This window comes from Notolepis coatsorum (genome assembly GCF_963971535.1).
Source record: "Notolepis coatsorum genome assembly, contig: SCAFFOLD_1574, whole genome shotgun sequence".
NCBI lineage: Eukaryota > Metazoa > Chordata > Actinopteri > Aulopiformes > Paralepididae > Notolepis > Notolepis coatsorum.
Window position 1 is genome coordinate 5,001 of NW_028170077.1, and position 15,207 is coordinate 20,207.

A 15,207-nucleotide genomic window follows, 5' to 3' on the forward strand; every position below is an offset into this window, starting at 1 on the left:
GTTAGAATGGTGAGCTTCTCTGATAGGTTAGAAGGGTGAGCTTCTCTGATAGGTTAGAATGGTGAGCCTCTATGATAGGTTAGAAGGGTGGGCCTCTCTGATAGGTTAGAAGGGTGAGCCTCTCTGATAGGTTAGAAGGGTGAGCCTCTCTGATAGGTTAGAAGGGTGAGCCTCTCTGATAGGTTAGAAGGGTGGGCTTCTCTGATAGGTTAGAAGGGTGAGCCTCTCTGTTCATTCATTCAAACCTTTATTTAAATGCCAGGTCCTCATTTACAATGAAGCTGAGCTTACAAAACAGACAATGCTGTCGAGATTACAAGCATATTAAAACAGGTAAAAAATGAAATAAAGATAAGGAAAAGAAAAATCAGTTTAGATAACTAGACATTGAATGAACAATACTAAAACAAAGAAGGAACCAAGTTAGGGTACAAACTGACGCAGAGAGATTTGTGATCATGCTCATAGGATGGGGTATTGATCTTCAGTGTGAGCGTTCCAAGAAAGCTGCCGCATTAAAACAAAAGGCTGACTTTTCAAGCTCAGTCTGCACTCTGGGGACCTTAACCCTTTCACTACCACACTACAGAAGGTTAACCCTTCGTAGTGTGGTAGTGAACGGGTTATTAACCTTCTGTAGTGAAAGGTTAACCTTCTGTAGTGTGGTAGTGAAAGGGTTATTAACCTTCTGTAGTGTGGTAGTGCAAGGGTTACCCCTTTGTTGTGTGGCAGTGAAAGGGTTAACCTTCTGTAGTGTGGTTGTGAAAGGGTTACCCCTTTGTTGTGTGGCAGTGAAAGGGTTAACCTTCTGTATTGTCGCAGTGATCGATTGTGAAACGTTATTAACAGATTGCAGAATGGGTACAATACAGTGAAAGGTAGTGTGGTAGTGAAAGGGTTAAGCATAAGCCAAGTCATTTGAGCAGGATCAGATGGGGTCCATAAGTCCGGCTCAGAAACATTGTGATATAAGGCGGTAAATCTGTGAAACGTTACTTTAGAAAGGAATGTCTCTGCACTGGTCACTGAAACAAAAGAATGCTAACGATTTTTAAACCAGCTAACCCCCGGTCCATGAGATATTCTGCACAGCAACAGACTAGTGAACAAAATAAATGGTCAAAATAAATGGTCAATAAATGTTCATCTCTTTCATCCAAAGCGCTTTACAATGTTGTTCCTCACATTTCACCCGTGTGTGTGTTAGGGCTGACCCCTATTAATCGATTAGTCGACTAATCGGTCGAAGGGGGCCGTAGTCGACTGGCCAACCTCTTAGTCGAATATAATAAATAATTTTTTTATTTATTTTTTTATTTTTTTTATCATTTTTTTTAAAAGAAAAGAGGCCTAGAAGCGTGGCTAACGCTAATGGCACGCATACCAGAGGCTAACTGCCTACGGAAACAGGCACAGAGGCACTGAAACAGGATTTCACCCGTCTAATGAACACACTAGACTAGACAAATATCAAGATGTGTCCATCAGTGGACCAATTGCATGCTTTTGCACAGAGGACAAGAAGCCTTCAGTCGACTCCTTCAGACATTAAGCACCCCCCACAGCCCAAAATGGAATGATAAAAAAAATATATATAATAAATAAAAAATATTATACTTTTTTTTTTAAGTCGACCAATAGTCGACTAACGGCAAATTTTGGCCAATCCTAGTCGACCATCCAAATCCTTAGTCGGGGACAGCCCTAGTATGTTTTATTACAAAAAAATAATTATGTACATTATATACACATCAACTATTCGCCTGTTTTATTCTCCACCCATCGATCATCCATAGCAACACTATATTATCACCGACATCCAAGTTGGGGCGACCCCCCTTTGAACCTCTGAGGTGTCTCTCCTCCACATCGTCTGTGGTGCTTTTTTTCCTATTGCTAGGTTTTTAGTGAGTTTTCCCCTTACCTTACCTTCGTTGGGGAATGGGAGTGTCGCATGTTTGGATTTTATGGTGGATTTTTGTTCTTGATTTATTGTGATGTTTCTTCTTGACTTGTTTAAGGAAGACGTGTACAGCCCATTGGGGCATTACCTTGTGATTTCTTTATGTATTCTTAAAACTTGTAAAAAAAAAAGTAAGAACTAATGTAAAAGCTAGATGTGTTTAAATGTTGGGAGTTAAAATTATGGAATAGCTTTAGTGACGGGTTGAAGTCCACACACAAGTGTGTTTTTGATTTATCTGTAAACAAGACAGAAAAATAAACTTCATTCATTCATTTCGGGCTTTACAAATAAATAAGATTTGATTTGATTTGATATGCTGTGTCTCTCTCTCTCTCTCTGTTCTGGTCTCAGGGTCTGTAGGGAAGAGCCTGGCCAACAAGCCTAACGTCTACGTTTCCAGCAGCGCCGGCGCCCGGTGGAGAGAGGTCAGTGCCGTTTCATTTAGACCTTTTTAACCCTAACCCTAACCCTGATCCTGACCCTAATCCTAACCTGACCTTTCTGTGAGAACACACATTCAACTATTGTATTCGTCACGTATAAAAGTACATTACAGTGAAATGCTTGGTTCTGTATGAGCCCCCTGACAATGTGCTTCATACAGTAAAGAATAAAGTCCAAACACTATACAAAATATACAAACTAAACAATGAAATGCAAACTTAAAAAAAAATGCAAAATGCTAAAATGAGGTATGATGTAGGAGATGTAGTGCAAATCTTTTTACAATAAATAGATCAAATATGGTGTTAAAAGTGTTTAAAGTGAATGTTAAAGGTGAGTGTTTACAGTGCATGTGGATGTGGGCAGGGGTGTAAAAAGTACCCAGAAATTATACTTAAGTGAAAGTATTGGGTACCGTCTCAAAATCGTACTCAAGTAAAAGTCAGAGTATCTGGCTAAAAACACACTTGAGCAAAAGTAAAAAAGTTTCTACTTTTAAATGTACTTAAGTACTAAAAAGTCAAAGTAAAAACGTTTTTTCTCCCCATGTCCATTAAATCTGCCCCCTCCATCGAGTCTTTTAAATCAAAACTCAAAACCCACCTATATCGCCTGGCCTTCCCTGACTCACTCTGACTCTTGCCGTACTTGTTGACGTGTTGTTCTGTTTTTCCTTTGTCTATCTAGCCGTTGATTTTTTTATTTATTTTTTTCTGTTTATTTTATACTTTTCTTTGTACTTAGCTTAGCTATGTGAAGCACTTTGGTTGACAAGCGTCATGTTTAAACGTGCTATATAAATAAATTTGATTGATTGATTGATTGACTGTCTATTCTTCTGATAGCAGGTGTTTAATCAAAGATCCCCGCTTTCTAGTCTTGCACAAGGACCAATCAGCGTGGGGTATGGGCGGGTTCATTTTCCATTGATGGGGATTTGATTGGCTGTTTTTAAATAAAGCGCGGCCGCAGGATTAATAACGTTAACGTTCGTTCGGCCAGAGAAACAAAATATACTAATTAAAATGGTTGGAGATTTGTACTTTGTAGGTCTGCATTTTAAATGTAAGGAAATGTAATGGAGTAAAAGTACAAGTATACAAACCTAATAATACTCTAGCAAAGTACAAATCCCCAAAAACAGTAGTATTGTAACAAAGTACAATTACTCGAGTACTTCACCCCCCTGGATGTGTGTGCAGTGAGTGTGGACGGACGGGTTAGTGTTACAGGGTAACCGACCGACACACACAGCAGAGACACAGATGGTGGTGTCTGGGGGAACAGCTTGCACGGCGCTCTGCAGCGTTCGCTAATATCAACAACGGACAGGAAATCAAACCCGGTCCATTTAGGATGTTTATGTTGTCGAGTCGAAAAGCGTCTTCGTTTAACCGTTTAACTGGCCGTCTCAGACCCACTCCTATCGGAGCTCCGGGAGGGTCATCAAAAGGAGAAGCCGTCCTTGCCCCCACGATGGTGGAACGAACTGCCCACCACAGTTAGGACAGCAGCCGAAACCTGTCCAATCTTTCGCCGTCGACCAACCGCTGTCTAACCCTAACTAACCGTGCTTTCTGTCATGCACGTGTCCTAATAAACTAACCTACACTGTAGCACTCAACACTTTGATGAACATTGTTACTCAGCTGATAGAAGTTGCACCCTTCCTTCCTTCCTGCTGACTTGTCGTACAGAACTTGTAAGTCGCTTTGGATAAAAGCGTTCAGCTAAATGACTAAATGTAAAATGTAAACCGCCTTGCCTCCACCTCGCAGGCGCTGGCCGGACCTCACTTCTACACGTGGGGCGACCACGGTGGCATCCTCATGGCCATCGCCCAGGGAGGCTCCACCACACAACTCAAGTGAGTGTCGCTCGCTACTTTAGCATCGGGGGGCAAACATGGGGCTATAGTTTCGCACAACACGGCCTGACGATTGCATACCCAAAGTAATTTGTGATTTATTATACTTTATACTTATAGCACATGCAGCATGAGTCTGGTCTCTTTCGAAAAAGAAAACATTCTGAACTTTCTTCCACAACAAAGACGAATCACTCTTGAGTGCTAGTGAAATAGTTACAGAGTGTTTTGAACACACTGAAGTAAAAGTTTTGCTTACTCAGATTTCTGTTGACTTGTTGCCAGATGCCTGTTTTTTGAGTTCCAGCTGAGAGGTATGAGCTGGAAAACATAATGGTTCCATAGCCTGAAGTCTTATCTAGTACAGGTCCAAAGTTGATAACAATCCAACAGAAAATGTGTGTTTGAAAACTTTATTGAACAGATTGAAGAATGGATACAATACAGTACGGCTCAACAATACACACAGTTGTTAAGGGGATGCAGACCAGAGAAAAACGTGTGTCTTGTTTACATCAGGGTGCCCCATTTTCAATTCATAGCCATTGATTCCGAGGCGCTATAGTCGAAACAAAGAACTTCCCCGGATTCTTCTTTTGTCTTTCTCGTTGCGATCGGTCCTCGCGTGGGAGACGACCCCTGGCTCCAGAATTTCATCGGCTACAAAGGGGGTCAATCACTTTTGCCATCAGAGGTGACCGGTCCGATTCTCGTTGCCTGTTTCGTCTTGTAACTCGAGACTGGAGGTACACAATAGGTGAAGCCCACATTTTTTTTTAAAATGAAGTCCGATGGCGTCAACGTTTTGTTTACCGCAAAACGAAGTGTGCCGCACGTTCACGTCAACGTTCACAACACTCACCTAGGATTTGACTCGATTCAACAACAACAAAGCAGTCGGGGCGAAAACTGTCGCAAGTGTGGGTTACACTTTACAAAGTTAGATGCAGACAACGCTCGCTTGCTGCAATATTATATATTATATATATATTAACAAATTGTTCTAAATAAATAATAACGATTAATAAATAATTAGAAGTTTGGACACATTTTTTTTTACAACTGAGGTAGGTAGATTACATTTGTAGACACTAAAGTACAGAGAAAAGGTACCGACGACGGGTTACCACCGGTACCCCAACCCACCTGTTGTGCCCCCTCTGCCAGGTTCAGCACCAACGAGGGGGAGACCTGGACGCAGTTCCAGTTCTCGGAGCGGGAGGTGTACGTCTACCAGCTGCTGACGGAGCCGGGCGAGCGGAGCACCGTCTTCACCATCTTCGGCTCCTACGCAGACCAGCGCCACAGCTGGCTCATCCTGCAGGTCAACGCCTCCGACGTGCTGGGTGAGGAGGGGGGGAGGGGGAGGGGGAGGGAGGGGGGAGGGGGGAGGGGGAGGGGGAGGGGGAGGGAGGGGGGGAGGGGGTAGGACGGGCCACAGTCTAATTAGTCCTGCCACAGTTGTATAATGAACATTTTGAGCTATTTTTTTTTAATATAAAGTTTGCCAATAGGGATGTATCAGTAGTAGGGATGTCCCGATCCGATCACGTGATTTTCCGAAGATCGGGATCGGCAAAAAAAAAATCTGTATTTTCTTTATTTTTATTTTATTTAAATTTTTTAATTTTTTATTCAACAAACGTGACCATGTTCACGTCTTAAACTCATACTGAGGCCTTAGTTTTGGTTTTAAATTGCATATCATCATTCATTTATTTATTGAATTTTGCCAAAACAAACCAATAGTATCCAGCTGCAGAACGGCAGACCAGCCACACTCTCAGACCCAAACGCATTTCCTTTGATTTAATTATACATCGAATGATTTATGTCAAGGATTGCAATGCCTCGCTTGAATGAAGTTAACTTTTCGCCCTGGATAACGTCAACATTCCGGGTGAATGTAATGTGAGAAATTGGGATAAAAAAAAAATATATATATAATAATTTGATCGGATTGGGTATCGGTAGATACTCAAAATCACATGATCGGGATTGGATCGGGAGCAAAAAAATGTGATCGGGACATCCCTAATCAGTAGTATTGGCAGTGGTAGTAGTCGTAATAGTAATCCAGTCTATTTTTTTATTTTCTAAAAAATAAACCAGTTCAACACAGGTAACCACTTTTGCTTAATTTCTTTGATGGCTCAAATGTCTGCTCTAGTCCAGTGGTTCCCAAACCTGTCCTAGAGAGTGACACCCCAGCCGTTCCATGTATTTGTTAAATGCCACCACCAGCACACCTGATTCAACTAATAAAGGGCTAGTTAATTGGTTAGACTAGAAGTCTTTATTTGTCATGCAGTTTAACACACACGCGCGAGATGGGCGACCCACAGGAACACACACACACATGCACTGAGTCGCCGATGAAATGTCTCTCTGCACTTTTCCCATCCCGTCGTCTCTCCCCCCCCATGGGCAGCTGGGAGCAGATAGGGGGCGTCGACGTGAGCCGCGCCCCGGGGACCAATCCAAGTGCTCCTGTCCGTCTTCGTCAGGGACGCCACAGCGTTAGCGATCTGTTGTGCATGTTTTTCCATTGGGTTTATCTTATCGGGGTGGAAACCCTTGCGAGCACAGAGGGGGAGAACATGCAAACTCCACACAGAAAGGCCCGGGAGAGACCCCACCTGGGTACCTGGCATCATGGAAACCTGGTCCCCAAGCGGGAATCGAACCCCCAGGACCTTCTTGCTGTGAGCGACAGTGTTAACCACTACACCACCGTGCCGCCTAGTTAAGTTGAATCAGGTGTGCTGGTGGTGGAATTTAACAAACACATTGAACGGCTGGGGTGCTTCGAGGAGAGAGAGGATTGGGAAGCACTGGTCTAGTGCGATTTTGTGTTTTGAGCACAAAGTTCATCATAGATCTAGCCTCTTTATTTTGCTCTCAAAGTGCACCAGATTGATGCATTTAACTTTAAAATGTACCCAAAAAAAGAAAAGTTACCTGCGCACCCCCCTAGAGGGTCGGAGGTTCACCCCCCATAGTCTCTGAGAATCCTGTGGGAAACACTGACTACTACTACTACTTTGGATAAATGCAACCACCAAATGCCACATGTTTCATTGTGTGTTTATGTTTATGTTTATTAAAGGATCCCCATTAGAGACTCATGAAAGAGCCTCTAGTCTTCCTGGGGTCCTAGACAAAACAAATACAATACAAATGTACAACAAAGAATACGAATAAAAATTAAAACAAAACACAAATTAAAAATGTATACAAATATACAAATTCACATTATAAAATCTAACATTCCTGTCAAACAACAAAAAAAATAAAAAGATAAAATACACAGATAACAGTTACATACTTGACAAAACACAAATAAAAAATTAATACAAATATACAAATTCACATTATAAAATCTAACATTCCCGTCAAACAAAAAAAAAATATATATATATATAATACACAGATAACAGTTACATATTTGACATGTTTGCAAGATATCTCTTAATATTTGTTTTGAAAGTAATTTTATTATGTATTGTGGGTGAGATGTTTTTCGGCAGAGCATTCCAGAGTGCTATTGACCTATATATGCCAGTGAGTTTGAGAAAATTTGATTTTTTTGGTGCTGATTTTGTTCTGATGTTACCAGAAGCGGCCCCTCTAGTGTTGTAACCGTGCTCAGAAGTAATTTCTAACTGCTGAGCCAAGCTAGATGGCTTACCAGTGCTAATAATGTTCCGCATGTGTGTGGTCCTCTCAGGCGTGCCCTGCTCGGAGGCCGACTACAAGCGCTGGTCCCCGTCGGACGAGCGCGGCAACGACTGCCTGCTGGGCAGGGAGATGGTGTTCAAGAGACGCACGCCTCACGCCACCTGCTTCAACGGCGAGGACTACGACCGGCCCATCACCGCGTCCAACTGCTCCTGCACCCGGCAGGACTACGAATGGTACACACACACGCACACATGCACATGCACACACACGCACACATGCACACGCACACGCACGCACACACACACGCACACACACACGCACACACACACGCACACACACATACCGAGACGGATATCAGACACAATATATGCAGCAGAATCACAAAGTTTGTCCTTTTTTCCTCTCATTTTATTCCCTTTTTTTTTTTTTATATATATATATATATATATATATATATATATTTTTTTTTACGTTTTTAAATTTTCTTTCAACAACAAAACAACATCGACATCAACAATAATAATAATAATGACAGGACAATAAGAAATAAGAAATACAGGTTCAAACTTAAAGGTCAACCTCCACGTTGTATTTTTGTTCAATAAACAATGTGGACTAGGCCAACAGTGGCTTTCATGAAGAAGGGAAAAAAAAGTATTGAAATTGACCCAGTTTTAGTGTTTTTATCAAACATTTTGTCTGCCCAACACAATCACCACGCACGTGCATATTTTAATCAATGGTTCATAACGTGCGTGTGTAATCGTCACAACAGGTGCAGGACAACAGGGGGCTCACCAGGGGGCGCTGAGAGTCACACAGCTAGTGGCAGGCAGAGAGCCTTGCTACCATAGATATATGCTTGCTACTACTAGCCGAATGGAAATGTATCTGTTTCACCTCACTATTGCTCCGTGATTATAGCCATCCATCCATCTCTAAAGCTAACCACTATTTGTAAAAGCCACAACCACGTTACCATATTTGTAATAATGTAAATCATTGTGTCGTTGTACACATATTGTGTTTATAACGTTAGTAGATAACATAGCTTAGCTTGGTAGCTATTGTGCTAACAACATATCCCGACATCCGGCTCGCTGGCCGGCATGAACGGCCGACCCAAAATGGTTCTCTCCTCTCTGTACACCCCGACCCGTCCCCACGGGTGCCCTGCCGGGGGGCCCATGGACGCGACGGCGGCGGCAGCCGCAGGGCGCCCGAGCCCGCAAAGGCTAGTGTTACACGATAGCTATGAGCTAACTAGCGCTGCGGGCTCCGGCGCCCCGCGGCCGCGGCCGCCGTCGAGTCCACAAGCTCCTCCGCGGGGACGGGGGCACACAAAGAGGAGAGAACCACCCGCAGGGACGGCGGGCTATAGGCTAACGTCAGTGAGTGTAGTGGTCCCGACTGCGTGTAGCAGGGACGGCGGAGATATAGGCTAACTGTGATGCACCGAGTGAGCCACCATTGATCTAGTACTATGACCCGGACGGACATAAGGCATACGTTTCCTGAAGTGACGTCACGGCCGTGCTAGGTGCTAGCGTCTGATAAGCTTTTAGATTCGGCTCATTAATATGCACCTGTTGTCCTGTTGACCTGTTGTGACGTCGGCGTTTGATAAGCTTTTTTGATTCGCGCGTGCATGTTATTCGTGCGTGGACCTTTTTAACTCTTTCAGAGTGGCATTTCCGGTGTCAAATGGAAAAAAATAAATAATGAAATTATATACCAATGATGTAAACTACCCATAATTGATCAGTAGGGTTTAACCTGGAGGTTGGGCTTTAACTCATTCAGCGCCGGCCATTTTCCTCATCCCGTTCTAGCTAGGCCACGCTTTAAAGATAGGGGTGCGTCACCTTGTTTGTAGAGCTATATCTATTATTCTATATTATAGCTATGGAGACAATACTATGGTCATTTGACAGTGACTTTCTTCCGTCGAACATGCAAAACAGAGATAATTTTTTCATGTATACGTTCGCGCGTTATCCCGTGGTGAATATTGTATAGTTTAGGAGTGATCCGGGATAATTCCTGAAAAGCTGAGTTATAGGGCGCTACGTGAATTCTGCTATAAGCGTTGGTGTTTCTTGCCAGGACACGCTACTATTTCCAAATCAAATGTATATAATAGGCATCATGAATGCATGAAGGGGGGGGGGGGGGGGTTATGCTTTGATGGCCAGTAACGACATTCGTTTTGAACACCACACACGCTGATCAGCTGGATCGATATGAAAACATTGTACGATCAAGCTGGAATTGACGTCAGATAGTCCTTACCTTTGATCGGGGGTATTCCAAAAAAGAATATTCCACGAAATAATCCGGCACAACGCATGCATCGAGTGCCCTGGACACGTTTCAATGTGATCGAGTGAACCTCTAGGCTTCCCTGGACTAAAAATCTACGCCCGGTGGGGTTTAAATGTAACACACGGTCTGGAACAGGGTTTACTGCACTCTCGATACTGCCACCTAGCAGGATCTGCCTGGTACTGCACCCGCAGGGTCCCAGTATGCCTCTTAACGGCAACATACAGGTCCGTGACATTGAATCGAATATTAAAATCGAAAGCAAAAACTATCCAAAAAACGTATTGGCGCTGAACAATTGCCGAGCAAACACGTATATATAAGTGGATGGCGCCGAAAGTGTTAACTAATAAATACAAAATACCAAATCCTTTTTCCCTTTTTCCCGCCTCCCGCTTAAAAAAAGGCATTGGGGAAAAGCGATTGAAAATGATTGAATTCATGAGACACATATTTTAAAATGCATGCCAGGTCTGGCTACTAGTGGAGAGAGTGCAGAGCCTAACTGGATGTCTGTCTCTCTCTCTCTCTCTCTCTCTCTCTCTCTCGCTCCCTCTCTCTCGCTCTCGCTCTCGCTCTCTCTCTCTCGCTCTCTCTCTCTCGCTCTCGCTCTCTCTCTCTCTTGCTCTCTCGCTCTCTCTCTCTATCTCCCTCTCCCCTCCTTCCCCCTGTTCTCTCCCCCCCTCCCCCTGTTCTCTCCCCCTCCCTCCTCTCCTCCCTCCTCCCCCTGTTCTCTCCCTCCTCTCCTCCCTCCTCCCCCCTCCCCCTGTTCTCCCCCCCCCCCCCCCCCTGTTCTCTCTCCCTCCCTCCTCTCCTCCCTCCTCCCCCCCCAGTGACTATGGCTTCAAGCTGAGTGAGGACCTGTCTCTCCAGGTCTGTGCGCCGGACCCAGAGTTCTCGGGCAACCTGTATGCCGTTCCAGTGCCCTGCCCAGTGGGCACCATCTACCACCGCAGCAAGGGGTAAGCTAGCTGCTGTTAGCTCTCTAGCGGGGGTCTCAAACTCGCGGCCCGCGGGCCAATTGCGGCCCGCTTGATGATATTTTGCGGCCCCCTACTTGACATCAAAGTTTAGTGTTAGTGCGGCCTCGCGCGCAACTTGTTGCCGAGTCGTTGTGCGAGTTGGATGTTTTATTTATTTTGTCACTTGTAGGCTACCATAGCGCAGGCCCATGACGGCAACGTTACGTTAGTGACTTGGTTGAAAACGTGATTCCGGAGTGTGATACCAAGTGGAAGGAAAATATATCCAGTGCGTATGGCAGGCATCCTCGAAATTCCCCGCTGTCTCTGCCTGTCTGTGTCTGTCTGGCTACTCTGGTCCAATCACATTCAGCGTCCGGCAGTGTCCCCCCCCCCCCCACACAGCCTGCGAATCAGAGCAGAGTAGGGCGGGTCTTCACAGAATGCGTGTCGTCTCTTTCAGCGGGTCCGAGTCAGAGCGAGAGTTGACAGTGTATCTACAGGTAGTCTAATCTGCAGGTACTGTAGCTAGTAACCTCATTCCCAGTTTTACAGTATCTCTGTGAGATAAATGTAGCTAGTTAGCCTAGTTTTGCCAGCAGGCAGTTAGTAGAAAAATATGGCATGCTCATGCTGAATGGACTGAAAAAATATGCGTTCATCCTCCCAGCACCAAACCAATATGCCTAATATGCCACGAAACGGTAGCTCTTGTGAAGAGTGTCAATTTGAAACGCCACTACGAAACAAAACAGTTATTTTGATGCAACCTTTCCTCAAAAATTCAGTGCTAAGAACCACAAAAATAAATGGAATGAAATCATCATATCAAGCTGCAAGCAGAATTATTGTTAAAGCTATGTCTCAACGACAAAAAGCAACCAAGTCCTCACTCAGTGGCATGGGTGTTGGCTAAACACAAGAAGCCATTCTCTGTTGTATACATAATAAAATAATGTATGACTGAAGTGATGGAGACCATGTTTGAAGGCAAACAAAAGCAAAGCCTCCTCAGATAGCACAGCAACCAGAATAACGGAAATACTGGCTGATGATTTGATTAAACAGCTTTGTGATGGAATAAAAAAAAATGACACCACTGAGAAGGCTCAGTTGCTGGTGTTTGTGAGGTTTTAGTGAGTTTGTGAGAAAATTGGATCAGTTGTACTTTTTTACTCTATAGTGTAGAGGGGTTAGCTGCTGTTAGCTCTGTGGTGTAGAGGGGTTAGCTGCTGTTAGCTCTGTGGTGTAGAGGGGTTAGCTGCTGTTAGCTCTATAGTGTAGAGGGGTTAGCTGCTGTTAGCTCTATAGCGTAGAGGGGTTAGCTGCTGTTAGCTCTATAGTGTAGAGGGGTTAGCTGCTGTTAGCTCTGTGGTGTAGAGGGGTTAGCTACTGTTAGCTCTATAGTGTAGAGGGGTTAGCTGCTGTTATCTCTATAGTGTAGAGGGGTTAGCTGCTGTTAGCTCTATAGTGCAGAGAGCTGCTGTTAGCTCTATAGTGTAGAGGGGTTAGCTGCTGTTAGCTCTATAGTGTAGAGGGGTTAGCTGCTGTTAGCTCTGTGGTGTAGAGGGGTTAGCTGCTGTTAGCTCTATAGTGTAGAGGGGTTAGCTGCTGTTAGCTCTATAGCGTAGAGGGGTTAGCTGCTGTTAGCTCTGTAGTGTAGAGGGGTTAGCTGCTGTTAGCTCTGTAGCGTAGAGGGGTTAGCTGCTGTTAGCTCTATAGTGTAGAGGGGTTAGCTGCTGTTAGCTCTGTGGTGTAGAGGGGTTAGCTGCTGTTAGCTCTATAGTGTAGAGGGGTTAGCTGCTGTTAGCTCTGTGGTGTAGAGGGGTTAGCTGCTGTTAGCTCTATAGTGTAGAGGGGTTAGCTGCTGTTAGCTCTATAGTGTAGAGGGGTTAGCTGCTGTTAGCTCTATAGTGTAGAGGGGTTAGCTGCTGTTAGCTCTATAGTGTAGAGGGGTTAGCTGCTGTTAGCTCTATAGTGTAGAGGGGTTAGCTGCTGTTAGCTCTGTGGTGTAGAGGGGTTAGCTGCTGTTAGCTCTATAGTGTAGAGGGGTTAGCTGCTGTTAGCTCTATAGTGTAGAGGGGTTAGCTGCTGTTAGCTCTATAGTGTAGAGGAGTTAGCTGCTGTTAGCTCTATAGTGTAGAGGGGTTAGCTGCTGTTAGCTCTGTGGTGTAGAGGGGTTAGCTACTGTTAGCTCTATAGTGTAGAGGGGTTAGCTGCTGTTAGCTCTATAGTGTAGAGGGGTTAGCTGCTGTTAGCTCTATAGTGCAGAGAGCTGCTGTTAGCTCTATAGTGTAGAGGGGTTAGCTGCTGTTAGCTCTGTGGTGTAGAGGGGTTAGCTGCTGTTAGCTCTATAGTGTAGAGGGGTTAGCTGCTGTTAGCTCTATAGTGTAGAGGGGTTAGCTGCTGTTAGCTCTATAGTGTAGAGGGGTTAGCTGCTGTTAGTTCTATAGTGCAGAGAGCTGCTGTTAGATCTATAGTGTACAGGGCAGCCTGTGGCTGATTAGCATAAAGACCATTAGCATTAAGTCAATGTCTGCAGCAAGAATCTGCCTCCATTTACATGTATTTCCATATGAAACGCTTGGTTCTACAGGCTTCAGTGAGCGAAGAGGTCATGTCTAAAGATGGTGCGTGTGTGTGACCTCCGAGTATTGCTCCAGTTACAATAATATGACCTCCTAAATACATAACTATTCATTAAAACTGTTATTTATATAAGAAATTATAATAATAACATCCATGGCTACGTGTTTATGTAAATGCCGGATTAGCGTGACCAAATGTCAGAATCGTCGTCCTCAGCTATTGGATCTCTTTAGGTCATGTGATCACACCCTCTGTTACAGTCCTGGGTTAGTGTTAGAGAGGCAGTGTTGTAGTGACTCCAGTCCTGGGTTAGTGTTAGAGAGGCAGTGTTGTAGTGACTCCAGTCCTGGGTTAGTGTTAGAGAGGCAGTGTTGTAGTGACTCCAGTCCTGGGTTAGTGTTAGAGAGGCAGTGTTGTAGTGACTCCAGTCCTGGGTTAGTGTTAGAGAGGCAGTGTTGTAGTGACTCCATGGGGACTAGGGTAATGGGGACTAGACTCGGACTTGACTCTGGCTCTTCTTTGGCGACTTGGACTCGGACTCTTAACACTGGGGACTCGAGACTCGACTACAACACTGATTGGAAGTGATTGATTGGTGGAGAGACGCGTCCCTGTGGAGGGTTGACCATGTGACCTCTTGACCCGCAGGTACAGGAAGGTGTCGGGTGACAGCTGATGGTTGTGAACATGTGACCTCTTGACCCGCAGGTACAGGAGGGTGTCGGGTGACAGCTGATGGTTGTGAACATGTGACCTCTTGACCCGCAGGTACAGGAAGGTGTCGGGTGACAGCTGATGGTTGTGACCATGTGACCTCTTGACCCGCAGGTACAGGAAGGTGTCGGGTGACAGCTGCAGCGGGGGGGACGTGGAGGCCAGGCTGGACGGAGAGATGCTGCCCTGTCCTGTCGGAGGTAAACACCCTCCACTCGTCCTGAAACATCAGGGCGCACTTAACCTCTTAACTGGTTCCCGGCCAACCACGGACATGTCCGTGTTTTTACCCCACTCTTGGAATTCTGAAAAGTGCATTACCGGCCAGATCCTCGTAGGGGCGCTGTCTCGATAATGCAGTGTTCCCTTTTTTTTTTACTTTGAATGGAGTTTACTGTTAGCTGGAGTCTATACGTGTAGCCTGTAGCTTGGAATACCTTTTGCGACGCCGAATTCACTATGCAGTAAAGGAATATATCATCAGCCAATGGACATATCGATCTACCAGATGGCGATCGGTAACTGGGAAATCCTTTTGGGGATCCAACCGGCCCACGGTAAGATATTTTTCACGTAAATTACACGCTGATCAGGCCTTGTTATCATAGCCAACCAGGCGATCAGCGAATGTGGCTACTGAGGCTAACGCTGTTATT

General features: G+C 44.8%; 1 protein-coding gene across 1 annotated transcript in view; it reads left to right on the forward strand.

Annotated features, from left to right (window-relative positions):
• Positions 1-2,320: 2,320 nt before the first annotated feature.
• The window catches only part of LOC311248622 (sortilin-related receptor-like), a gene marked incomplete at its 3' end in the record, with an annotated part of 29,076 nt that continues 16,189 nt past the window's right edge, over positions 2,321-15,207 (forward strand). The window contains exons 1-6 of the mRNA XM_084339478.1: positions 2,321-2,391; positions 4,189-4,277; positions 5,445-5,623; positions 8,008-8,194; positions 11,120-11,248; positions 14,666-14,751. Coding sequence (XP_084195604.1) covers positions 4,240-4,277; positions 5,445-5,623; positions 8,008-8,194; positions 11,120-11,248; positions 14,666-14,751 — 619 coding nt within the window. The remainder of the gene's footprint in view (positions 2,392-4,188; positions 4,278-5,444; positions 5,624-8,007; positions 8,195-11,119; positions 11,249-14,665; positions 14,752-15,207) is intronic.